Source organism: Pholcus phalangioides, unplaced genomic scaffold (genome assembly GCF_987345545.1).
Source record: "Pholcus phalangioides strain wild (caught in Gottingen) unplaced genomic scaffold, Ppha-v1.0 ptg000042l_1, whole genome shotgun sequence".
NCBI classification, from domain to species: domain Eukaryota; kingdom Metazoa; phylum Arthropoda; class Arachnida; order Araneae; family Pholcidae; genus Pholcus; species Pholcus phalangioides.
Genome location: NW_028301628.1, coordinates 22,949,461 through 22,976,082, shown reverse-complemented (window position 1 = coordinate 22,976,082; position 26,622 = coordinate 22,949,461). Strand labels below are relative to the sequence as shown.

Genomic DNA, 26,622 nt, shown 5'->3' with positions numbered 1-26,622 from the left:
AAGTGGAAAAAACGCGTGATTATTGCTCTTTTAAAATGTTAATATTTTACCTACTGGTGTAACATTACTGTACCTTCCAATGACATCATAAAATTTAACTTGATAGTCGACATGAGACAGCAGCACGATTCCCACACGACCGCAGAGCATTCAAGTACAGGCAGTCCTCGCTCTTATTACTTTGAAATGCATAAAATCGCCGAAAGTGACTATCGGTCTGCAAAAAAATATTAAAAATACCTTTGTCGTTATCGGCGCCGTCTTCACATTTCCTTTCGAGTGGAACGCTACAGTCTGGACCATCCCAGTCGTGCTCACAGAAGCACATCCACTCCTCTTCTTCATTCGTCAGGCATTCACCATGGTTGCTGCAACTCTTGGGGCACCCCTCTGTAATTAATTACAAGGACAAACGAATGTACCAAAAACATATTTTGCGCATTGAATAGGTTCATTCGATGAAATAAGTTTCTGATGAATCATTAATATCACTTTGGGAGATGCATAACCTAATGCGGTCCGAAAACATCGATTGGATATTCTCATGCATACTTTATTTCGCTCCACTCCTGCCGGTTTAGTTGAAATTGAAAATAAGAGTTATTTTAATTATTCTGTGCGATTTCGGTTTTTTCTAGGGGAATGATTCAATAGCGACTGTTTTGTTTTGAAAATGTCTACCTAATGTGCAATGCTTTCCATTCCAGCCCTGTATACAGAGACACGTGCCATTCCTGCACTGTCCATTGTCATTGCATCGTTGATCACAGACCCTGATGTTGCACTTGGCTCCTGTCCAACCTTGTATACAAGAACATTTTCCTCCCTCACAATGGCCGTGGATGCCGCAGTCCAGGTCACACTTCTCTGTAAATAAATCATTTATGTTCTTCAAAAGTATGCACTAGGGATAATAATAATTAAAAATTATTGATTGAATAAAGAAGTATGAGGGGCTTATTTACAAAAGGGAGCATTTCTTCAATTACTAAATTTACAGTTGAAATCTTTTCTCCGCAATGGGCTGTTTTGCAAAAGTGGAAACAGCCAGCGTATGGGAATGGTATAAGAATATTTCAATACCATGCCCCATGATTAACATCTAAGGGAGTTATTTACATTAAAACTTGGAAAATGTCCGTTTTGAAAAAAAAAATATAGTAGAAATGGCTAACTTTCGGTTAAAATTGGAATTGAATAGTCTGAAAAATTGGAAAGTGAAATTAGATTATTTTACAACGTTATTTTGCACTTTCGTAAAACTTGCCGTCAAAGGGTAATTGCCCCCTTCCCTCCTCTGGTCATTTCACTTCCAAAAACGTCAATCCCTACCAATATTTCCTAAGGTCTGCAAGCCCCTTTGTATACAAACAGTTCCACACTGTAGCTCTAAAAATATGTTTTCTTCAAACAAATGGTAGTAATTCACAAATAGACTAGATTTAAAAAGTTGATAAGGTTTTCGCGTCCATCATTTGATAAAAATTGTTTTTTCGGGTTCGAAGACCGTCGTCCGTTTGAGTTAGTTCTCAACATTTCCCCAACACTAGTGGTTGGCATCATCAGGAGAATTGATAAACTGGATCAAAGTCAAGTTTTTCTGTTGCTAGATCTTGAAGGGGAAGGTTCTTGTTCTTCTGAGAGCTGGTGTCCAGGATCTGCTCAATTTCAAAGTTTCTTCTCTTCTATTATAGCTGTTTTTGTGCTTGTATATTTCAATAGCCTCTCTGTAGATTCGTGGAAGAAGTGGTCAACATTAGCTATTACCTGTGTTTTGCTGAACTGTACACTGTGGTTGTCGTAAAGCGCATGCTCTGCCACCGCCGACTTTTCTGTTTGGCTCATTCTGCCGCATCGTTCGTGCTCTTTTATTCTCGTGGCCACAGATCTTTTGGTGGTTCCAATATACACCTGACCACAGGTGCACGGTATTCGGTAGATCCCTGGTGTTGATAGATGGTCACGGTGGTCTTTTGCTGATCAACTAACTCAAACGGACGACGTTCTTCGAACCCAAAAAAACAATTTTTATCAGACTAGATTTAGTTACCGATAAAAATTACGACTATCACTGAGCCCTGACCTGGGGCCATTTCCATCGGACTAGGCGGTAGTGAGTACGTTGAACGCAAAGCCTGATTAACGCCCGACGAATTCATAAGTTTTTGAGGTACCGAATAATAAATCTAACCTGTTTTCTTTTATCCTACTTCAATGCTAAATCTCAAGTTCTACACAAATTCACGATAAATAAATAAATTTATATACATATATTGTAATCAAATACGCAAAATCTAACAATACACTGTAAAGAAAAATTCTATCAATTCTACAAATTCCCCATATTTAATTTTTTTTTTTCGATACCAAATAGCTTTATAGTTTAGTAACAAGCATATTTCCTACTAATAAATACAGAATGAAATTCAATTCCACGGGAAAAGGAAGAACAATTTTAGTACCCATTTGCGTGATAATAGAAGAGCGAAGCTCTTGCTTAAAGATCAAATTAAAAAGTCAGCTCTTTTCTCTCGGCTTTTAATAAGAAAAAAAAGAAACCGTTGATTTAAAAGGTAAAAAAAAAATTGCAAGAAATTTTTCTTTGATGCTGACGTTCTTCTCCATCCCGTGATTTGCATGTTGTTAAATACGGACCTCTTTCTTTAGGGCTCTTAACCTTTTCCGATACGTACTAAAGTTTTTCTCACATTGAATTATTCATAAATTTCAATTTGAAAGAGAAAAGGGAACTCTTTTTATTGTTTTATTTCCCCGTTAAAAAATACTGAACGAAAAAAAAAATTAATAGTACCATATTCAGTGGTTGATTACCACGAAAAAGAAAATACTGAAGCAAAAATTTTTAAAGGTGTTTTTAGTCCTTTTTAAAAGCAACACAAACTAATTTGCATGGTTACAGTCCGCAAATAAAACAAATTTTTTTTTCTTTGTTTTTGAAATGTGAAAGAAATTCGGGAAAATTTCTTACGTAAACCCAAGAAGTAATTGCATTTAATTTATTTCATGTTCTAGTATTAGGAATAAGAAAGAAACAAAGTGAGCATAAACTTACATGAAATGCGTCATTTTCTCGGATTTAAGGCTATTTCTTTCTTTCTTTTTTTGAGTGGGAAACGGAGAAATGAAAAATGAGAAACCATATTTAATTTACGGTAGAGTAAATGTTTAATATGCCGTTGCGTTTCATAGAAATTCATTTGAAGAAATTTTAAACTTTCTTTTTTTCTATTTGAAGTTATGTTTTTTATTTTGTTCTCTGTATGTCTTTATGTGATAAGTTGTTTTTTCTGCTTAGCTTTGACGCTTCCGTGATTGTGGAGAATGTTCATATTGTACTTATGGTTCGTTTTTTTTTTTGGAAGCGCACCGATGCTTTGAATTTACTGAAATGCTCTTACATATAAACTGCAAAAATGCAAAAGGTAAAGAAGATTCTTTGAACTGTGGCCCAGAAGAGCAAATACTTAAGAGACAAAGTAAGGGAAAAAGATAAAGTAGAGCCTATAGAGTAGTGGTTCTTAACCTTTTTTTTTCCATCCCGCACCCCCAGTGCAATTCCGCTTACATTCCCGCACAACCTCTGATTTAGAGTTTTCTATTCGTTATTTATCTGTAATCAATTACATTAATTATTTTTTTATAAACTGTTTCACTTGTTATTTAATTTCGTTTTGACTACTGTTGATATTTAATATTGGTTTTAAAAAACATTAAATTAAAAGAAGTTTGTTTTTTATCCTTTTTTCAAAATTTTGGTAAAGGTTTCAATGTATTGTTCTTCACTTATTAAAACGAAAATATACAAGTACGACAATAAACAGGGTGTCTGTAAGCCTTAACTTGGCCTTTATCTCACCAAGCGTTTGTGGTAGAGGAGTGGTTCCAATTTAAAAAAGCTAAAAATATGTTAGAAAATTGCTCTGTACCAGTGAAAATAGTATGTAACAAAATAAAAATTTCAGATATATTTATATGAACACCCCCACCTTAAAAATACCCAATAACAAAATTAATGTCCTGTCTCTTCTGAGGTTAACAAAAAAAAAATTCGCCTTTATTTCATATTCAAATTCTCTGATGTATTTGAATTAAAAAATTATAGAAAAGTTGGGTAAGAACAGCCTAAACTAACGGATAATTTTACACTTTTTTAATTTTTGAATTCAAAAATGTCTGAGTGAATATCACACTTAGAAACATCGGTTCTTTCTTGTTGGCCACAAACGAATCAAAACAACAACTTTATCTTTTTTTTCCTGTAACGTATATAAACGTTGGACGTATATAAAAAATCAGGATTTTATTTCCTGGCGTACTGCATTTACACTCTGAAGACTCACTCATGTCCACGACAGTATCAAATCTAAGCACAGCATGCTTATAACACGAGGTACAATTATGTACCACGAAATAATCTGTATATTAATTTTGTTTTTTCGCAATCGGAATATAAAACAAGGACAAACGCTAACCGAAAAAGAAATTGATGTAACGTGAATTTCATGTGATGCATTTTCACAAGCGAAAGTTGAGAGATAATGTGCCAAAATGTCTGTATAGTTCATGTTCTTTTAAGAATAGCCAAAACTCAATTTTTATCATCATTTAAATTTTCTTGAATAATTAGTAAACATTTTGAAATTTTCTTTTCTATCTCGCGCCCTCAAAAATGCTCTCTTCGGGTGCGGGCTGAAAATAAATTATCAGTAGAAAACTATGAGAAAAAATAAATTGCATTTCTCAGAATAATGAACATTTCGAAGAAATATTTATTTATTTCAGAATAAAAAAATCGAATCCCATTTCAAAATGAGGAAAAGGTAGGTTATTTCGAATAAAAAGAGAAATTTAATTTAGACTGAAAAAAAAAAAATTCGAAGAATAATTTCAGAAAAAAGAAAACTAAAAATTTCTTATTTCAGAATAAGAAGAAAAGTTATTTCGGAATGGAAAAGAAAATTCATTTCAGAATAAAATTTGTTTCGGGGAAAAAAAGGAAATATATTTGAGAATAAGAAAACGATAATTTTCCCAGAATATCACTCAGAGCTATACCTGATAGTATTGAAAGTTCATTCTGGCTGCCAGAAATGGTGCATTTAAAAAATTTCTCAAAGGTAGTTAGAAAATAAATGGTAAAGTAATTTTCGGCCACCATGTTACGGACTCACAGTTTACAATGCAAGCAGGTAAGAGGCGCAAAGAACGCAACTTAAACGAACAAAGATATGGATAAGTTTAATTCAGTGTCTTTTGGATGAAAAAAAATAACTAAAAAAGAAAAATGTATTGCCTTGTATAATAATGTCGAATCAGAATTTTCACCCACGCGCTGTAGGATTAAACTTTAATACCTCATACAAATATTCAGGTGCAGACGAAGTTTCTCTGAAAGAATATCTGGCTATCAGTTGTCATATCAAATCATATTAAGATGAATGTTTTCCATCCCTCATTCTTTTCTCAATCGTGTGCAATGAAAAATCTTATCAAAAATCCGCAAGCCGTTTCAAACGTTGTTTATTTTTCGTTCGTTATTTTGCCTTATTTTCTTCGTGTAAAATTAATGACGGGTGCGTAGACTTCATTTCAATCAACAGCTACCTCCCGTCCTTGATTTGAGAACAGCTGTAACAAATTATGTAAATTTGATGGAGTTTCTATTTAATTTCAACACTCACAGAATATTTTAGTTTGTGTTTTACGTTATTACTTCAATACCAGTAGTTCCAGACACTATTCGAAGTGAAGGAACAAATAATCTCACATAGAGGTTTCTACTCGTACTAACCTTGGGAGCAATCAGTTCCTGTCCAGTCCTCGTCGCAAACGCATCGCTGTTGCTCCAAGTCAAATTGTCCGTGACCAGAGCAATCAGGAAGACATCTCAGAGCATCTGTGTCCGGTTCGCCGCAATCGTGTCCTTTCCAGCCTTTTCTACATATGCACTGGCCGCTAACGCAAACACCGTGTTCCGTACAGTCTGGGTCTAGACAATCAACTGCAATGGAACAACACATCAATTAACAATGATTATGCGTGTATCACTGATTACTGTGTCTGACTTTTGTTGACCGTAAGCATCAATTTCACTGAAATGCATTTAAACCTCTCTCATAATGAGAACAGCCAAAATAATATCCTACACGTAGAAATCCAGAGACAAGCCGACTCAGAAGGTGTTCGTGTGTCCCGAAAAATAGCGCAAATAATTTTACATGCTGATATTTGCTGGATTTATGTTATAATTATAGTAGAACATAATGAAGGACTAATAGAGGTTAAATATTGTCCTTTTTAACGTAAGTCCGGTTTATAATAGAAAATATTCTCATGGGGGGATGTAAAGCGTCAAGTTGTACATCAATAAAAGTACATAGTTAGCTATAAAAACGTTTATTATAATATCAAATTAAAAAAAACAGCCTTCAACATAGGTTTAATTTAAGTTGTACTGATGTACTGCATCAATCTTATTTCTTCTGGTTGGTGACTGGTATGAGTCATCGATGTTTACGCAAAACAACATAACGATAGATGTTTTATCGATGTAAAACTCGTCAGATAAAAATGAGTATATTTTCCTATCATTACAGATTGTTTACTTTAACAGCTTCTAGCTGGAAAGCAAACTAAACGGTCTGTTTAGTTAGCGTCTGGTATTAAACGGTCTGTTTAGTTAGCGTCTGGTATTAAACGGTCTGTTTAGTTAGCGTCTGGTATTAAACGGTCTGTTTAGTTAGCGTCTGGTATTAAACGGTCTTGAATAAGGTCCTTTATTAAACGGTGCCCCTTGCAATACCAATAACGTATCTGAAGTCTTCACGTTATCTGGATACATTTTGTAACTGTCTAGGATCTACGGTTCGCCAGTAAAATGTGGCTTAGCGACTTCCCCGTACGTATCATTTCAGATCGTGGTTAATTAAAAAATAACAATGAAAATAGAATGTTAATATTAATATTCGATTCTTTATACGTAACCCTATGCAAAATCAAATCACACAAATCAATTCTTCAACTTTGTGAGAAGGTCATTGTTTAGTCTATAATCAACTACAGAGAATCAATACGGTACGTGGATTTCTCTCCCAGTGAAAATGATACATCATATTAACCTGGAAGGAGAGAGGAAGGGGCGGGGGTATTTTGTCCAGCTATATGAAGGCGAAAATTCTGTGCATTCGGATATAATATCCCAGAGCGCGACCGAAAATGCGGGCCGGCGAAAATATTCGATCGCGATTATCTCGTGGCTGACTCTGGTGGATCCATAAATCAATTTCAAAGGTAAGCCATGCACATCGCGGGGGAAAATTCGGGCGCAAGATAAAAATTAATGATCCTCTTCTTTTCGGAGGTAATAACAGCAGTGAATCTTTTTCTTCGGAATTGCCCGTAATAAGCTCTGCATTGGAGGTATCATCCGAATCAAATGTGCAGTGCACACACACATATTATTTGTTTCGCTACAAAGCCGTTTTATGCGCTATATGTACACACACACACACATATACACACTCGATCACGTTATGATCATTGATTGCTGTTATCCTCGAAAAATACAATCCGTTTCTCTTTCATTGCAGTCAAGTGGAAGTTCAAGCACGTCACGCTCAAAAGTCATACGAAGTATAATAGGAGATATTAATCACAATAAATCGATATCCTTGCTTGTTATTTATCGTATTGCTATATTTACCAATTCATATTTATTATGTTGCTAAAATAATACCGAATTGCATATTTCTTTCCAATATGTATTATCAAACCACTTGTCCACATAGATTGGAACTGTCACTACTTTACCGTACAATGACCTTAACGAATTGATGCATGCCAGAGCCGCTCTTAGGAATGTGCGACAGGTGCTGTTACACCTGCCGGTGCTCTTTGTGAAGTGTCTCATTATTATAGGAGGCTTTCACCCTAATTCTTTAATTATTCTTTGCATTAATTCTGAATTTTCATCACTATTCCGGAATTATTTCTGAACTTTCATCACTATTCCGGAATTATTTCTTTCATTGATTCTGAATTGCCATCGATCCCGGGATGATTATTTTCCTTGAATCTGAGTTTGCATCAATTCTGGAGTCTTTTATACCCTCAATTCTAAATATTCATCTATTGCGGAATTATTCAATTATTTTTGATTCGTCATACCCCAGAATTTCATTAGTTTCGGGAATTGTTTGCCTCATCAATATAAAACAATCTTAAATACTGTTCGCTAATGTCTGCGGAAAGAAAAGTTCGAACGAAAGACCGACTCGCATTCGCAGTAAGAAAGCCACTGTGTCACCAATAGGGCTGGCAGCACTGAAAAATCATACACAACACTAGATACGCACTCAGACTGTTAGGTACACGCACTTACACTTCCGGCACAACTCACTAGGTAGTAAATTGCCTATGGCAATAGACCTGAGTTGTGCTCGGTTTGAAAAAAAAAAGTCTACGCCAATAAATGTAATCACATCGGGACTCGGGGGTTTCTGATAACAATAACTGAACTCAAGGATGATGCCACTCTTAGCTACCCATAAGGTTTTTCAACAACTGGCTGATGCAAAAGTGAATTAAGTTAGGCCAGAGTTAAGTCCCACCATCCATGAACTGTTGCGTTCAGCGCACACGAGCTCTAAGGGAAGAGTGAGAAACGTTTCCTCTGTAGTAAGTGAACTAGGCCGCTCACCCGTAAAGTGAGAGGAGTTGGATTCGATTCCCCGCAAGAGCAGTTGAATTTTCTCTCTTTCCTAAATCCTTCATTCGTATCAGCCAGTAGTTGATATTGGTATCGTATTAACCGAATTATAACCATATCCGGTAACGTTTCGTTTACAAGTACGGCGACCATATATATCCTGTTTGGTCAAATGAGACCTATGGTAAACCGGGTATTTGAAAAAACGGAACAACTCTATTTGTCTTTACTGTATAATTGGTTGCGAAATGTTCAATCTCTCTCGTTCCGTGTTTTCTTTTTTTTTTTTTTTAAATTCCAAAACTCAAGCTAAATTTCCTTTAAGCTAAAATCCTGAATGTTTTCTTCAATAATATATTGCGAGGCGTTAGAATACAGCTGCCTAATGTATATCATGAATTAATTTTTTTCTTCGTGCAATATATTTCATAGATCCCTTGCAAAATGCCTCTCGGAAAAAGAAATTTGAATCTGTCAACTGAAAGAAACTGATCCAGAACTAAGGGAAAAGGCGTCTTTCTTTTTAGGATGCATTTGCCTTCACCATAGGAAAGCCATTGCATTAGCAGCTCCACACGTACATGCGTACATGTATCACAACGAATACGACGAACCCGATTACCGACAACGGAAATGTTTGCCAACAAGAGAGGGAGGGAGCATATAAAGCCTTTTCTAGCCTCCTACGTATTATTCAGGAAAATAATGAGTTTGATTATACCTTTGACTTCAAAATGCGCAAAAAAAACAAACTTTAGACGAAAAGAAAGATAACATTATCCAAAGTCGTGATAACTACAAACGACTTTTTCCGATGTTATCATATTTGTCCGTTCCGTTTTTTGGAAAAGTTATAACAATATTCAAATGATAACATTACTGATGCTTTTAATAAGCGGTGTAGACTGAATATGAACCCCTAAAATGAATTTCATTATATTATTGGAACCATTATTGAAAAAAAAAAAACTGTAGTTACTTTTAAATGCGGAAGTCAGGTTTCGGAAAATTTGAAAAGAAATGTGTTGGTATTCACTTATATTTTATAGGTACTTGTTGTCTGGTTTTCGGGTTTAGAAGTTGAAAAATGCATGTATATGGAAAGAAACTTCAGGTGAGTGATACTGGGATTATACCTGTTTCGCAGTGAGGTCCCTTGTATCCAGGAAAGCATCGACAAGTTCCCTCGTGGCATTCTCCGTGTCCGCTGCAATCGATCTTCTCGCATTCGTATTCCCTCAGCTGACATTCTTTGCCTTTCCAGCCAGCAGAGCAAACACATTCGCCTCCGATGTACTCGCCCCGGTTGCTGCAAAGTACTGGGCAAACACCTGCGGGAGCAAAAAAAAAAAAATATATTTATAGGTAGCCAACTATAAAAAAAAACGTTTACACGGGCAGGGCTGCACAAATTTATTGCCCGACAAGCCCTGGTCATGCGAAAATTATTAACCGGGCATGCATTTTTTTCCCGACCACATGCTCTACGTTTTGGGCATATGAAAAAAAGGAGAACATTTTCTCCAATTTTTTTTTTATCGACGTTGATGGATGTGTTCCTACAAGTGTTACGAAATAGCATATCCTAATGCTATTCATGGTAAATGTAATACGTAAAGATATTGTATATCATAGATCTTGTTATACAGCATAAGAAGTGTCCAAAAGGGACAAAAATTCTATGATTAATTCTAAAATTGTAGAAAAAATATTTTTACGCGCTTCTTTTCTACACAAAAATTATGTAGGTAAAATCGCACGATAAAAAAATCTTTATTGAAATCGTGATCAATGTTTTCCGATGGATTGTTTCCATGGAATGTATGCAATTATTTCATTTGTTGAATAAATAGAAGATGCTCCCCGACACTATCCAGGATCTTAAGAGGTGAAGAGAGGAAGTTGTCTTGCATAACAGCTGCGTTCATGAGCGGTCATCAATAAATCTACATAAAAATTCTAGAAAACTGCATGTATATGGAAAGAAACTTCTACAAAAAGAAACTATCACAAAAATATGGAAAATTTGCTGCCACCTGTCAAATGAAGTATAAACTATCTGTTATATATATTATATATATATATATATATATATGCATACTGTATATATAAAACAGGTATTAGTAAAAATAAATGGTCCGTTTTTCAAACTGGTTGGACATGAAAAAAAAAGTGTTATAATACTCTAATTTCATGCTTCGAAAAAAAAACCCGGTTGAAATATTTTTTACGTTTGTAGCTATATCATTTTTGAAAATACTTAAAATTATCGCCTGGTAATGTGCTAACAAATTTCCTGGGCGAATAACGTGGGGATCGCGTAATTTTTTTCAAGTATAGAAATTATAGTATAAAACCACGTGTTTTTCAGTTTCATTCTGTACATTGGTATTAAACCAAAAACCATATGATTTTGAGAATAATAACCGATAGTTCTGGGTTTATTCAATAGGTGACAGCAGAAGTCCTAGTTTAAAGAGGTTTCTTGAATATATTATAAGTAATAGCAAAGTATGAAAATATAATATAGAAGGTTAAGAAATTTTTCTCTCTCACCTGTTTTCAAATTATTTCTCTCATTTATGCCAGCTCGCGAGAATTTTCGCTTGATTTAAATGATCCACAACGAGAAAAAGGTTGAGGAACACTGAGCCATATAAGAGCTATACACATCCAATGACGATATTTCTCTTCGGGCATCTATTACGTTAAGTTATATGCCCTGTTAGGCGTGTAAATTTTTGGAGGTTTGTCAATCCCTGATGCACGATGAGTTAGCAATATCTATAAATATCATTTCAGTTTCTAATGTTATAGAAGTTTAATTTCACATTACCAGAGTGGCAATGGATCCCGCTTATAACGTTTTTCGCTTAGTACGACTTATTTTCGTGATCCGATCTGTCTCTATCACACTCATCGATATTTCCCATTTCAAGCGTTCTCCCACTTACAACGCTTTTTCATGACGGTTTTTGATAAACGTTATAAGCGGGATCCACTGTCCATGTATATGCTTTAGGGTTATACTTACGGTATGAGCAAGATTCTCCAGCGTAATCCGAGTTGCATATGCATTTTCCCATCGCACATCTACCGTGGCCATGGCAGTCATAAGCGCATGATAGGCTGGACTCATCTAGAATTATGTACGAAATTATTTCTTTCGTATCGAAACGTAACGGGTATTTCAAATGAATACGACACTAAAACAGTCTAGAAATCCGACTAGAATATAGAACTTGGTATGATAGTCATTACCTGTAGTCTGCATCAGGAAAGCTACTTCTAAGTTCTGATCACCGTCGTTATAAGCTGAAATGTACCACAACCCTCTTTCTAAATACTGTACGAATTCGGCACTGTAAAGATGCTTTGGAAGAAACAAAAAAATAAATAAATAAAATTATGCGTTGGATGCTATAAATGTAGTGATTATACAGGGTGGTAAAGAAGTCTGGACCTGTTTAGAAAAAAAAATTATACATATATATAATGTATATATCTTAAAGGGAGAGCCAAAACGACTAAAACATTTTGAAAAAGAAGGTTTCAATTTTTACTTACTTATTTACTGCAAAATATCTACACGCTTACCTTTGGTGACAAGCAGAATGTCAATCGTATGCAGCATTTGTTGCCATGTTATTTGTATTGCCATGATATTTCATTCATTTTCATGTTATTTGTAGCATTGATATTAGCAAACATGGAAGCAAGGACAGAAGTAAAACAAAACTTTGAAATCTCTTTCAAATGCTTTTAGTATCTCTCAATTTTTAACAACTTTTTTTATTTCTTTTCCTTTTTCAAAACAGGTTCAGACTTACTTACTAACCGAAACGGCGACCTAGTCCATATTCCGAAGAATTTCTAATCGATAGGTGACCTCAGGGCCGCCATTTCAAATTTTTCCAGGAAGGGGGGGCAAACATTTTCCAGGGGGAGGCAAACCACATGTACTCAATGTATGTATATATATATTTGTATATATATATGTATATACACCATTTTTAGTGTATTTTCAAAAGACTAAAATGACCTAAATGATGGACCTGGGTGGCCTATCGGGGAAAGAGTATGACGGGCAGGAAGAGGCAACATGATGTGAATAATCAAAGTATCCAAAAATACACGCGTACAGTTAAAAGCAAGGGCTGCAAAAAAAAAGAGGTACCTTGCTTACAAAATTGGGTATGCTTGAAATTACATCTATCACTACTGGAAAGGAGGAAAAGTACATGAAATACTGTACATGAAAATTACATTGAGAAAATATGAAGTTGTGTACTTGGAAGGATTAGAAAATTAGCGGCTAGGGGAAGAGTTCGCATGCAGATCGGTTGCATTTAACAGGTTCAGACTTCTGGACCACTCATAGTTTAATGAAAGTACAGATGTAAAATAATAAAAAAAATTACACAAACTCAATTAAAAAAGTAAAGTAATAACGTCAATAAAAAATTTTCAAAAAAAAGTTTCTTTTTTCTTCCCATCCATGTTACTTCCATGTTTAATTCCATTCTTTGGTAACACCCATGCTGCAAATAACATGGCAAGAAATGCTAATATAGCCTTGACATCCTGCTGTCACCAACGGTGTGCGCATGTAGAAATTTTGTAGTAAATAAATTAAAAAAAACAAAGAAAAACGTTTTGAAACCTTCTTCAAGTTCTTCCAGCAGCTTGTCTTTGTCTTTAATATATTTTTTGTATTTAATTTTTTTTTCTTCAAAACGGGTCCAGCCTTCTGGTCCACCCTGCGGTAGACCTGTTATTTATACTTGTATACATAACCCTGAAGATGCGAGCCGTTGGGAATCAGAAAAAGGGGTATGCGAAAAATTAGCAGGAATGGCGAAAATAGGAATAGAACAAAATATTAATTATGCTACAATAGATATAAAGGGCACGTGAACTAATGTACATCTTTCAGTGCGTACACCTACCATACAAACTTCAAGTGCTGTGTTCACAGTTAGTTCTACGCATTTCTTGGACATTTCTTCTTTCACACAATCATAATTTCTTTGACTTATTCAAGTGTCACAAATGTGCTCTCTTTTGCGCACACTTATGAGAAAACATGAAAATTAATAAATTAATATATTTATTCTAAATTCGAAGAAAAAATGTATTTATTGAAAATCCAAATCAAATGTGCTGAGATGAATAAAGCTAAGCATTGAATAGCATTTCAACACTGAAAAGGGTTGTATTAACCTGCCCATACTTATCCAATCACGCTGATCCTTAAAAATTATTTCGATGGATAAAAAATTGAGAGAGTAATTAACGGTCATAAGTAAACACCATCATAATAAATCTGGCATAGAAATGACGACCCTGTAATCATGCTGCCCTAGGCGGCCGCCTCGTTGCCTCATGCCTGACGCCGGCCCTGGGTTGACCATCCTTTCAGACAATGGGTTATAGAGAATTATTTGAATCGAAAATAATATTGAGCATACAGACTAACTAAATAAGAAATGATGGAATGTTGATGCAGGTTACCTTGTTACTGCGCACGCTCCTGCCATCATCCGAGGATATAATTTCTAAGAAGTTGTATCTCGTATGCGTCGGCAATTTGTTCCGCCTAGCGAATACTCCGAGCCTTGCACTAACCGGGAGAGTGTAGTTAAACCTTGTCAGAGATGAACTCTTCTGCTTTAGCTGTACAACCCAGTGGCTATATGAAGTGACTCTTCCTTCGTATAACCTGCCGATCACAACTTCGGAATGCGCAACCGTCGTCGATAGATGCGTACTCGGTATCGAAGACGATGACGGAACTTCGACTGCATACGGGAGAAAGCATAAATAGATGCAATGCATTATCATACAGGAAGCTAATGTATGGCATGTTAAGTTGAAATTGTGTCTAAGGTCAGGATTACGCTATAAAAGTTTGATAAAAGATGTTTTACAAAACTTGAAAAACAACCAAAAAGCATATTGTATGTAACCGATACGCTTATTAGTAGCATTTCCAAATTTTACGAAAGAGTTTTAATAAAACTTTTATAATGTATAATCCCTTCCTAATATAAATCTTGAATGAGTAGAATACTTTCGTACTGACCTTTTGCTTTAGGAGACCCTATGAGCAGGTCCATATCTTCTAATAACGGACAGGCATGATTTGTGTCTTGCTGCCACGTAGGTGACGCTAAAACTGAATTTAAAATCCAATTAGAGACGCGTGTTATGGTCGTATCAAAATAATTTGCGAATAACATTAAAATTAAAAAAACGGTCACTCACTGAGGAAGAAGGCAAGAGCGGTGATAAGGGCTAAGGTTACGAAAATGAAGGCGACGGCTGTGCATTTCCAACTGCATTGCATCGACTGGGACTTCCTCAGTTGGAAATGTGAATGGGCAAACTGATTGGACATCGGCCTCCTGAGCATCGGGCCTCTACTTGTTGGAGACGGATAGGCCACGTGATACCTGCAAGCAAAAAAATTTTGAATTTTAAAAAATATATTATAACCTACAAAAATTTACATATGTCCAACATCATGCCAGTCAGTGAAGTCAAAAGCAGCAGAAGCAGCAACAAAAAATGTTGTTCATAATGTTGGTTAGTGACCTCGTTCGATTATTTCAGTGAATTTGTTACTATCTTAATTCCAAAACACACCTTGAAGTGGAGTTGCATCCACTTACAACGTAGTTTCACTATTATCACTGCAGCTGATAAACCTGCATGAATTATAATTGCTTACAATAGTGAATGAATCTCAAATATATTCTGCCTCATTTTCTCATTTTATGAACTGAACAGTTTCTCTCACTTTGAATTAGTTTTTATTCAATTAAATTGATCTCAGACTATTTCATAATGTGCACAATGTGTTAATGAATAATTTTTTCTTAATTTTTGAGAATTTTGGAAAAATAAAAGTATTAAAGATATGTAAAATACAGCACTGGCACATCATAGCACATACAATTAAAAATATGTGTAAAAAAACTTGAAATGAATCAGCATTTTAAATAACATTTTAATGATATTTTTACTATAGCATAATTGTTGTGGCTTTCTGATAATGTTAACAGGCATGGTGCCTCTTTAAATGTTCGTTGTATGATGCGGTGTGAGCTAAAGTCTTTTCTAATGAAATGCTGAATTCCACGTATATCATATATACTCTTTGTAATTACGTGTCAAAACGTTCAGGACGCTCTCATTACGCAAAGGCGCGCAGACTAAGGGTATCCATGAGCGAAACATTTCATATAGACTGATGATGGTTGTACACTGTGATGGAAAACCATTAAGTGTAACTTCCTAGTGGAATAATCAGTAACTACAACACACGCATGCGTGAGATTCCGCCATTTTTATTATTTGTACGTATTTCCATATACATCTCAAATTTATGAAAAAAAGGTTATTAAAGATAGAGTTCGGCCCTAATTTCACAACATCACTAATTGAATAACAATCTATATCCATATTCCATAAACATATTCCATATCTGAAACCACACTCACTCATAACCTAAACATTCAGTTCACATCCAGTGAAAAAAATATATCAACAGGTCTTATTTATGACATGAATGTCGCTCTTCACTTGTTAATACAAGATATACGGAAGACTGGATGTTGTGAAGATATTTATTATTTAAGATGTTAAATGTTGTTTTTTTCCTTCCTTAAAAATTTAACATCTTAAATAATAAATATCTTCACAACATCCAGTCTTCCGTACATCTTGTATTAGCAAGTGAAGAGCGACATTCATGTCATATATATAGCCATCTGGTGGCTCGTCGTTCATGAGCTATTGGCTGATCGGTTCACCGTCCATTGCACGGTTCCGTTCGGCACATATATACGCTCTAGCGAAGGAAAATGTCTATCTCCTCTGTAGCTTAGTGGTCAGAGCACTCGTCCGGCAATCGAGGGACCCGGGTTCGACTCGCGGTAGAGGCAGAGATGAGTTTTTTTCCTTCCTTAAAAATTTAACATCTTAAATAATAAATATCTTCACAACATCCAGTCTTCCGTATATCTTGTATTAGGTCTTATTTATATCAACCAACCATCTTGATAGAATTTCATGGAGCTCTCATATAACATGAAAGTATTTTACAAAAAAAAAATTCATATATATTTAAGATAATAAATTAAACTACTGCAAGACGAATATTTCACGATTGACTGTAAATTTTTCACTAAATGCAAGTAATAACAGAACAATATGAATAACGTATTCTCGAATACAGTTTGGAACCTCATAATTAACATTTTATTCTAGTATATTTAAGAGGTACAGTGTTGGTTTCGGAGAGGAAAAAAACAAAGAAATTGTGTGCAATTCTGCAAGGTGTTTATGACACTTTTTTTTCCCTTTAATGTGTGAAAATTTACAAAAAAAGTAGTGGAACGGTGAAGAAATTTATATTTTCATATCTTAGCATATTCAATATCAGAGATACGCGAAAAAATTGAAATGAAATAAATACATAGTTATATTTACATATATATATATCACATTTTTAATGATATTTCTGCTAGAGTATAGTTTTTCAGGCTGTTTGACCATGTTAAAAGATATGAGACTCTCTAAGTAAAAATTTCAAGTGGCATGATCTGTTACTACGACACACGCATACATACTCACATATGATTTTGCAATTTTTTATTATTACAAAAAAAAAACAATTACGATAAACTTGAGCCATAATAATCCATAACATAACTGATTGAATTTATCACTCCAAAGGGAAATCTAAATGTTTGTTCGTGAATGTGGAATTCACGAACAAACATTCAGTTTATAAATATGTGGAAAATACAATTAACGAGAAGTCTTGAATACATTTTAAAAATTAATTACAAATCAACCAACGGGCATAGAAAGGTGTGGTTTGCAGTGTAATTCGTATCATAACTTATAGAATTGTGTGTTTTCTGATAAACTAAGAAAAGTTCCAATTTCACTCTCAGGTGGTACTGTAAAACGAGAAACCCGACATAGCGAAAAAAAAAAAAAAATGCAACAAAAACCAGCGTATAATTAATTTTTATGATAAATTTGCGTTACATAAAACAATAACATTTAAATATGAGCACCCTTTTTAGCTCGGATAAAATCTGAAAAGGTGAAAATATACTCATGTTGAAATATGGAGTTTTATGTAACGCAAATTTTTTCATAAATATTAATTATGCATTTATCTGGATTGCGTTTTAGGGGCCGTTCAAGTATTGCGTAAGCAAATTTTTAGCCATTTTTGACCCCCCCCCCCCTTTGTCAGCAAAATTTCGTCATCAGCTCTGCCCCTCTGAATCCTAACTCATATTTTCATAAAGGGTGGTTGCTGACGTAAGCATTATCCAAACCCCCCCCCTCCTTGTCATGAAAAGTCAGCAAATCGGAAACCCCCTCTTCCCCCCCCCCATCGATGATGAAGTAATAATTGAACGGCCCCTTATGTATGTCGAGTTTTCGTTTTACAGTGCTACCTGTGAGTGAAATTTGTGAACTTTTTTTAAAATTCATCAAAAAATTCTAAGCCATGATCAGTATTTTAATTCAAACCTCATTTTTTATATCAATTAGGGTTTATTTGTTAATATCTTTCAAAATGTGCTCAGGATTTTTTGGCTATCTTATATGTTGATAGGTTTTATAAGCATTAGTTATCATATATTTTTCATTTTTAAAATCTTCAATTGCTAAGGTTAAAAATAATGCATCAAATTCATGTAACAATCTTTTTTGATGTGATTACAAAATAGAGATGGTATGTCTTCATTGTGGTTACATGGCTAATGCCGGTTCTACAGTACCTGTACTGCCGAGTGAACTAATCTTTTATTGATTTAAACATCTCTGGTGTCTCTCGATTACGTAAAATTTTATGTTTGGGGTTTTTGGGTAGCATATTATCAGTGATTTACCTTATGACATTTCCCCCTTGTTCTTCAATTGTGTTGTGTTTTATCTCGATGAGCATTCATTTCGCAAAGATTTGCAAACAATACTCTCTCCTGGCTCTTCCATTCTTTGCACATACATCTTTACACATCACAAAAACTTGTCTTTTCCCTTCACATACCACCCCTGGTAATCTGTAAATCGCCGGGCAGCGACGGAAACATTCAATTCTGGTCTGGTTATAAGAGTACCTAAGCTATTTGCAAGCCATCAGACATCCTCACTGGGATGGGAATCGACGAAATGAATTAAATTATATTCTGTTTGTTATTAATTTATAAATCTAAGTGAACGTATTTAAAAAATTAATATTTATGGGAGTAAATTAAACTATTGGAAAACGAATAATTCGGGAAATAAAAGAAATAATATATATATAATAACACCGGATGCAATGAAAATAAAAGAGTTACGTATTCTCGAATACAGTTTGGAACCTCATAAATAACATTTTCCTCTCCTAGTATATATAGAAACGTACAGTGTGTGTTGGTTTTAGAGAGGAAAAAAGGAAAGAGATTATGTGTATTTCTGAGCTTCTCTATAAGTTATTCATGCGGTTGCGGATTTTCCTTTCAGTATTTTTTTTTATATATTACTATTATTATTATCCTTGCTTCTTTTTCGAACATCAGGTAGCGGGACACCGAAATCTGTTTTCTTTCTTGCTTCCTTTGAATATTTTCTTATTTTTCTAAGATGTTCTTAGGGTGAAAGATTTCGAGATCTCTGCTGAGAGTAAAGAATAGCTGAGTAGAGCATTTTCTCTTCTTCTTCTCTCTCTCTCCCTATCTCTGTATTTCTAAGCCAAGTTTGTATTTTTTTCTCGTTTTATTTCTTGTCTTTACTAGCATGTCTTGTAGATGCAATATCCCGAAGTCTTTCCTATGCATGTTTTATTCTTATACGTGACTCCACAGCTGAGTCAACAAGGCTTAGAGGATGATATTTACGCATTTGCAGTGTCACTAATACATGATCGTGTGTTATATTACATTTAATTGATGAGTGGTATTTTTCCAACAAACTTGAAATACGAAAATATGAATATTTTGGTAAGACGAATGGCAATTTGAGATTTTTGAAAATTCCATTGGATAGATACAGTCAAGTACATATACTCTGGACAATTTTGAAATTTACATTGAAAAATCAATCCCTCAATGAAAGTTAAAATGCAGAAAAATACCCCCCACACATTCTGAAGGGTGTCTAAGCCTTTTTGTATTAATAACTCGAAAATTTTAGTAGTACATTTAGTACCTAAAATAATAAAATGACGTTTGCACCAAGTTAAGCACGGGTACCCTAACGTCACAACCTTTATAAAAAATCACAGAGTAAGTTTTCTAGTAAAAAAATATCACACGTCACAGCACACATTCAAAAAAGCAACAGACGAAATTAGTAAGAAAAAAAACTTTTTGAAACGATGACAAGAATGTTTGTTTGATCAACCTAAAATCCTGTGCATTCTGTATTTTTGCAATGAAAAAATGTATCTGATCTTACAAACACTTTTTTCAGACGAAATGCGACATTTTTCATCCTTGGATTGCTGACACAATGCCACAAATGTTAAATAACGCTAGAAGTTTAGAAAAGACGTTTCCAAATGTCGAGGCAGCATTGAATCATCATTGACATCATCAATATCAAACTGTTCTAGATAAGGATCCTTTTTTTTAATTAAAAATGATAAAATCCTTAGTTCGCGTAAGTCTTTTACAAGATAAACTGTTATCGCGTTAGCTTTATCGTGTATTGAAAACTGAGATAACTCAAAAATAGTTTTTGATGGCTTTGTCAATGATTTTGCTCACATGAGAAAACAAAAAGAGTATTCACTGTATATTTCATGTGGAGGATTTCACATTACATTTCTCATTTAAAATTGTGCATATATCCTTAGTTTGATGTGTTTACAAACAACATTTGTGTTCTATTTGCTGACATACCAAATCTGTTTGACCAAACTCGAGTGGAGGGGGGGGGGGGGCATCAAGTCTTAGTCGGGAAATGGCTGTTATTAATGAGAGAAGATAAAAAACGATTGATACCGGCATTTTATAAAGAAGATATTACCTCACATTATTCTTAAGGCGAGAAACCTCTCGTGTCCATACTTAATTGTGATGCAAACCTTAGTAGTTCATTAAAAAATATTACCGATTATCAGGGAAACACGTGAAAAACATTTTCTTAACCGAAACACGTGAAAAACATTTTCTTAACGGAAACACGTTCTACACTACTGAAACTACCACGAAACGTTAAAACAGCAGCAAAGGCGATAGCCTGTTTGAAACGTAACCTGCAACAACCATCAGGGTTACCAGCTTATTAAAATAAAATGCCCGAAATGGCCCCAAGTTAGGCCGCTCCCAAGTATGGGCACTTGGCTGTATGGTATTTTTTGGGGAAACTAAAGATGACGATAAAGAGGGAAAAACAATAGATTTAATACTTAATTTGGTTTTTTTTAAATTACTTTCAAGATATAATATCATAATGTGAAATTATTATCGAATGGTTATTGAATCTTATTTACCTTTCAGAATTGTGATTGATGTGGTCCTCTTCTGCGGAGGGAAATGTAACTGGGACATGTAAATCTGCAATGAAAACATACGCATATGCATTATTACTAAATTCGTGTAACGTACACTAAGAAAGAAAAAAGAAATACTTCGTAGATAATAACAATTTGAGTCATCTGTAAATGTGCTGCTTAGTTCATTTTTACAATACAGTCAACGCTCGTTTCGACGACCTTACGTTATAGCGACCATGCCACTGCACCGACCGGTAGAATAAGTCCCAAATGTTTGCATAGAATGGCGATCATGTAATTTTAGTTTCGATATAACGACCCTCCCAATATAACGTGCTTTTTGGACGGGACTAAGAGGATCGTGATATCGAGCGTCGACTGTATGTGGTTTGAGGTCGCATCCACATCAGATGACGCCGACACACTTGATTTGTGGGCCATGGTCGAGTTGCCTTTATCTTTTCTCCCAACTTCTTTACCATCGGCTAGTCTGCCCGAAAATTCTATAATAATAATTGATGTACATAACACCGAAATATCTATAATAAGGGTAATATACCGATTTCCCTCTCAGACATTGCGTGCACAAAACTAGGGAATAGTTATATATCATTTTATGTTTTCATAATTTGATTTGCCAGAGACGAGTAAAACTTATATAAGAAACACACACATAGATGAATGTCGCAAAAATGCAGAATGATTTTGGAAAGTACTCTTAATAATAATTTCAATTACATGCTGAGAGTGGTTAGAGGAAAATCCTTTATCCGCCAGTCACTCTAAGCGCAAGTAATTGAAATGATTACTCACTGTGTCACCGAAATCTTTTTCTGAATTTTCGGGCCGTTCAACTGGAATTTTCACATAAGTTGCACTATATATCTCTGGCAAGTAAATAATTAAAAATAAATGGAACTGATATTTCCTGCGCATGTCCTAAAATGTCCATATCTCATGGAAAACTGAATTGTTACACTTTGAATTTCTTTATAGCGTGCATTCTATAGTATCAAATTATTTTCTGTATTTTTCGGGAAAATCGGCCGAAAACTGCGCATGTTATTAGAAAAAACATGCGAGGAAAATAGAAATTTTTTACGAAAAAGATTTGTATCTTCGGGAATAGCCGTGTTATATTCACGTAAATGCATAGAAGTATTGCGCAATACAAGTAAAATATTCTGTGAATGTTACAAATATTTGCATCTTTTTATGATATAAGGTTGATCAAAATTTTTTTTTAATTGTTCTTCGGTCCCATAAGAATATTCGCCACCAAATCTGCGCTACTTTATCGCACACCAGCTCTAGTCATGTCACCACACAATTGGGTACTGTCACGATTAACAAATTTTGTGGTGATTACAGACGAGATGGGATTGGGAGCTGGAGAAAAATTTCGGGGTTTAGTTAAGACGGATGAATGTACACATATTAGGATGGAGGCATGTTATGTTTTAAAAGCAATTGAGGGAGCCCCCCCCCCCCCCCATCTGTTATCTTACACTTGTCATATTATATACACAGGATACAATGGAAAAAAAAAACGAAATGAAAATCTTATTGTGATATATAAAATATCCATCGGAGCGAGTGATCTCACTTAAAACCTCATTGGTGAGCAAATGGGTTTGATAACTTGCGGACTAGAAGCCAGCATCAGTTTTATTGGGTTGAGCACCTTGCCAATGGGTTGAATGGACCTTCCAGCAGTCTTCATGGTGGAAGACGAGCAAGCATCTTACCCCTCGCTGCACTTAAATGCGGCACCACTGAATCTGTACTGGAAAGTGTTGGTTTAAGTATTATATTCACGTGCCCGAGACATTACGGAACAGTGAGACGCAATAGCTAATTCGCTTAAAACTTTCTGGTGGCCGTAGTAAAGTGACCACTCAGTGTATAAGATACCTTTCAAAGCCGTTCTTCAGTTATGATCAGTTTACACATCGATTTTTGTTTAAATCACCAACCTGAAGATTAGGGAATTTTCCGTAATTTCAGAAATTATCAATCAACAAAAAAAAAAACGTCATAAACCAACTAAACCGATACTAAATTGATTCCAAACAATTTCAAAATTTAAGCGTTTCATTCCCATACAGATGACAGGTGATATAAAGTTATTGCACCCTTTTCGAGCCCAGATGGTCTCCGAATATGCGTATACATTTCGGAGAAGGAAGATGAAAGACATAAACTTTTAAACTGTTTGCTGCTTTTTATTTTTCTGGATATAAGACAGGTAGAAGAAGGGGCAAAAAAAAAACACACAAGTTGAGACGATGGCTTCGGTATGAGGATCGCCCATGGGAAATCATTCGTCTCCAAACAGCAGAAGAAAAATAAAAAATAAATAAAAGAAATAAGGAGAAGAAGAACTGCTCTTTGAAAAGGAATTACCCGGTGGAGTCGGCAAGATCTTTCTGCGTTTCATTTCTAACCCATAGCGAAGACGTGCCCTTTGGATAAAATAACTAAAAAAAACAAAAAAGAAAAGAAAGGAATGCGGATATATATGTATAAAGAAGCCATCACTCCCATGGGACAGCAATGATTTTCGTGCCAGAAAAAGAAAGAGAGGTCCCAACACATACACAGACAATTTCTCTCTTCCCATTGGCCTTTTCTTCCATTTTCTTTCGTTTACGCAACGTTGGGTAAAACTGAAAGACTAGAAAATATATCTCGTGTACAGTATAATGAAAAAAAAAAGAAGAAACCCCCCCCCCCCCACAAAAAAAAAAACAACGAACTATCAGAGAACTTCAGGTTACGTGTGACTTGTGTGAAGAAAAACCGCAAATGAAAGAAGATAATGAATCCCGTGTGTGAAGAAATTATTTTCCCTCCATTATCTTCTAATTATGCACACTTTTCTTTTTTTTTTTGGTTCTATTTCGTTGATTTTCTTTGACGCTATTTAGTTCCGTGACTATCTCCGAAATTAATGAATTTTCAAATTGAAGTGGTTTTTTTTCTAGGTTTAAAAGAAGAAAAGTGGATAATTTGGTTGTTTTATTCTGATAAGTTTTTTACCTCCTTGTTTTTCGCCAAGAAGTGATGATAATTATTTCGAGTTGCCAAAGTTTTGATGTGTACCACAGTCTTACTTTATTTTTTTTGTGAACACTGGCGATACTGGATTACCGACTCGGCATTTTCAGTTGTTCAGTAGTCCCTAGAGAGTCCGATGCTTGTGATCAATTCGGTACTCACGATGTCTTAACACTTCTTATGCGGGAGATTTTCAGTTGTTACGGTAAAGGTGTTTTTATCTTTCCTTCGAGGCGTGATATTGTAACCCTGTCAAGAAAAAGTTTTTCATATACACACTCTCATCTTGTTGTTTACTTATATTTTCTACCGACTTCAATTGGACGGAGAGAAGGATGAGATCGAACACCGTTTCCTTCCCATCGTTTTAAAATGGTAGGTAACTTCCTGCAGCTGAGAAGGGATAAGTCCAGTGGCAAAGTTCTGGCGTTCATTCATTCATTCAGCTGAGAAGAATGAGTTATATATACCACAAGGTTGGACTGAGATCTAAAGAGTTTTTTGTGAGGTGTTATTAGACGCTATAAATGAGCTATAGTTTTCAAGCTGCACTCCAGAGGATGGTTAGTTTGAACACATGTGGGTCTCGCTTTTTTTCAGACTGATATAAGGATATAATCTGCTGATCTCGGTAGTTACTAAACTGCTTGCATCCATTTTTTTGTGACCAACTTTGGGCTATGTTACTGCGTTCAAAAAGTTCAGAAACTTTCTTTATTACGGAAGAGTGAATGAAGAAAGAACCTGTTTATTTCGTGTTTCCTTTTAAGTACCTACCCTATGCAATTATAGGTTTCTGCCACTGGTCATACAAATATGTAAATACGGATTACAAATTTTTCTCTTTTTTTTTGTCACAAATTCTAGTGCCTCACAAACTCTCACTTTTTCAGAACCTGAGATTCGTTGCGCCCTAAGCAAATTCTTTATCCGAGAAAAAAGGAAAAGTCGCATGGGGTCAGATCAGCGGAATAAGCTGGTTGTGAAAGTATCGGAATGTAATGTTTTGACAGGTAAATTGGCTCCAAGACGGGCTTGTGAGCCGGCGCTTTATCGTGATGAAACACCCACGACTTGGCCTTCCAAAGATCTGGTCGCTTGCGTCTCACCGAATCATGCAGGCCTTTAGGGGACTCACCGGTCCTTCCTGGAGGCAAATTATTTGTGAAAACATCACATCCAAATGATTTCACAACTAGCTTATTCTCTCCCCCCCACCCCGATCTTGCCCCTTGTGACTCTTTCCCTTTTCTTCGGATAAAGAAATTGATTAAGGGGCAGCTATTCATAGGTTCCGAAGAAGTGCAGCCAGCAGCGATAAATTATGTGAAAAAGACTGGAGGATTTGAAAAAAAAAAAATTCAATCAGCATTTACACCTTTATGGCTAAAATGCATAATTGCACGGGGTAGTTACTTCGAAGCAAACACCAAATAAATAGATCTTATCTGTATTCATTCTTCCATAATAAAATCAGTCCCGGAACTTTTTAAAAACAGTAGTATGCGTTTTGACACTCTTTATTTGCACGAAGCAGAATTATTTTTCTTTGCTCCCTTTACGGTGCACTCCTTGTATTTGTCTAAATCCCAACTAAACAGCTGTCCCGGAATGAGAAATCATTGCAATTGTGGTATATTTCTTGAGGAAATTCCGAAAGGAATTGAAATAGTTTGGAGAAATTGTCATGATAATGATACCCCTGACTGGGTCCTTTGCTTACTCAGAGCTCCCATGCTATGTAGGCGCTTCTGTAGGAGCCTTTATCTACTGAAATCCTTGAAGGTATCTCAACTGGTATATAAATCACAGGACAATGCCATGATAAGTCTACCCGGGGACACAACTGATAAATCATTTAGGCGGATCTGGTGTCCCAGACAAAGTAATAGGATGGAACCGAATTTTTTCGTTGAAATTTATGGAAGTCGGTAGAAAATTACTGTAGAATATAGGAACGAAAAAGAATACTCGCTCCAAACGAAAAAGAACATTTCGTTCCCCTGATACCAAAGACATGAATGAGCAAAGTTTCACTTCTTGGGTATATGAAATAGTTGAGTCAATAATTTAACTTTTTTCTAGAAACACGAATGTGTATCCCTATTGAGACACACGTAAGAAAACATTCAAAGAAAATAAAACAGATGAATTATGTGGGTAGAGTAAAACATTCTAACCTCATTGTCCAAGTTTTTGAAATTTGCAAATTTATGTTTCTGGCATAAGGAGAATCGTTTTCTTGCTAGTGGCGGCCCAGTATGAATTCCAGTGAAACACGTAATGAACCATGTGAAGACACTATTAGAATTGCATGCCA

At 35.3% G+C, this 26,622-nt stretch overlaps 1 protein-coding gene across 2 annotated transcripts in view; it reads right to left on the bottom strand.

Annotated features, from left to right (window-relative positions):
- Positions 1-26,622, bottom strand: part of LOC149064670 (teneurin-m-like) — a 264,163-nt gene that overhangs the window by 66,681 nt on the left and 170,860 nt on the right. For both annotated transcript variants that reach the window (XM_089254773.1, XM_089254774.1), the window contains 10 exons: positions 21,240-21,303; positions 14,996-15,183; positions 14,814-14,906; positions 14,243-14,529; positions 11,990-12,101; positions 11,763-11,867; positions 9,865-10,059; positions 5,813-6,022; positions 682-867; positions 241-390 (listed from right to left, as the gene is read on the bottom strand). In XM_089254773.1, coding sequence (XP_089110899.1) covers positions 241-390; positions 682-867; positions 5,813-6,022; positions 9,865-10,059; positions 11,763-11,867; positions 11,990-12,101; positions 14,243-14,529; positions 14,814-14,906; positions 14,996-15,183; positions 21,240-21,303 — 1,590 coding nt within the window. The remainder of the gene's footprint in view (positions 1-240; positions 391-681; positions 868-5,812; positions 6,023-9,864; positions 10,060-11,762; positions 11,868-11,989; positions 12,102-14,242; positions 14,530-14,813; positions 14,907-14,995; positions 15,184-21,239; positions 21,304-26,622) is intronic.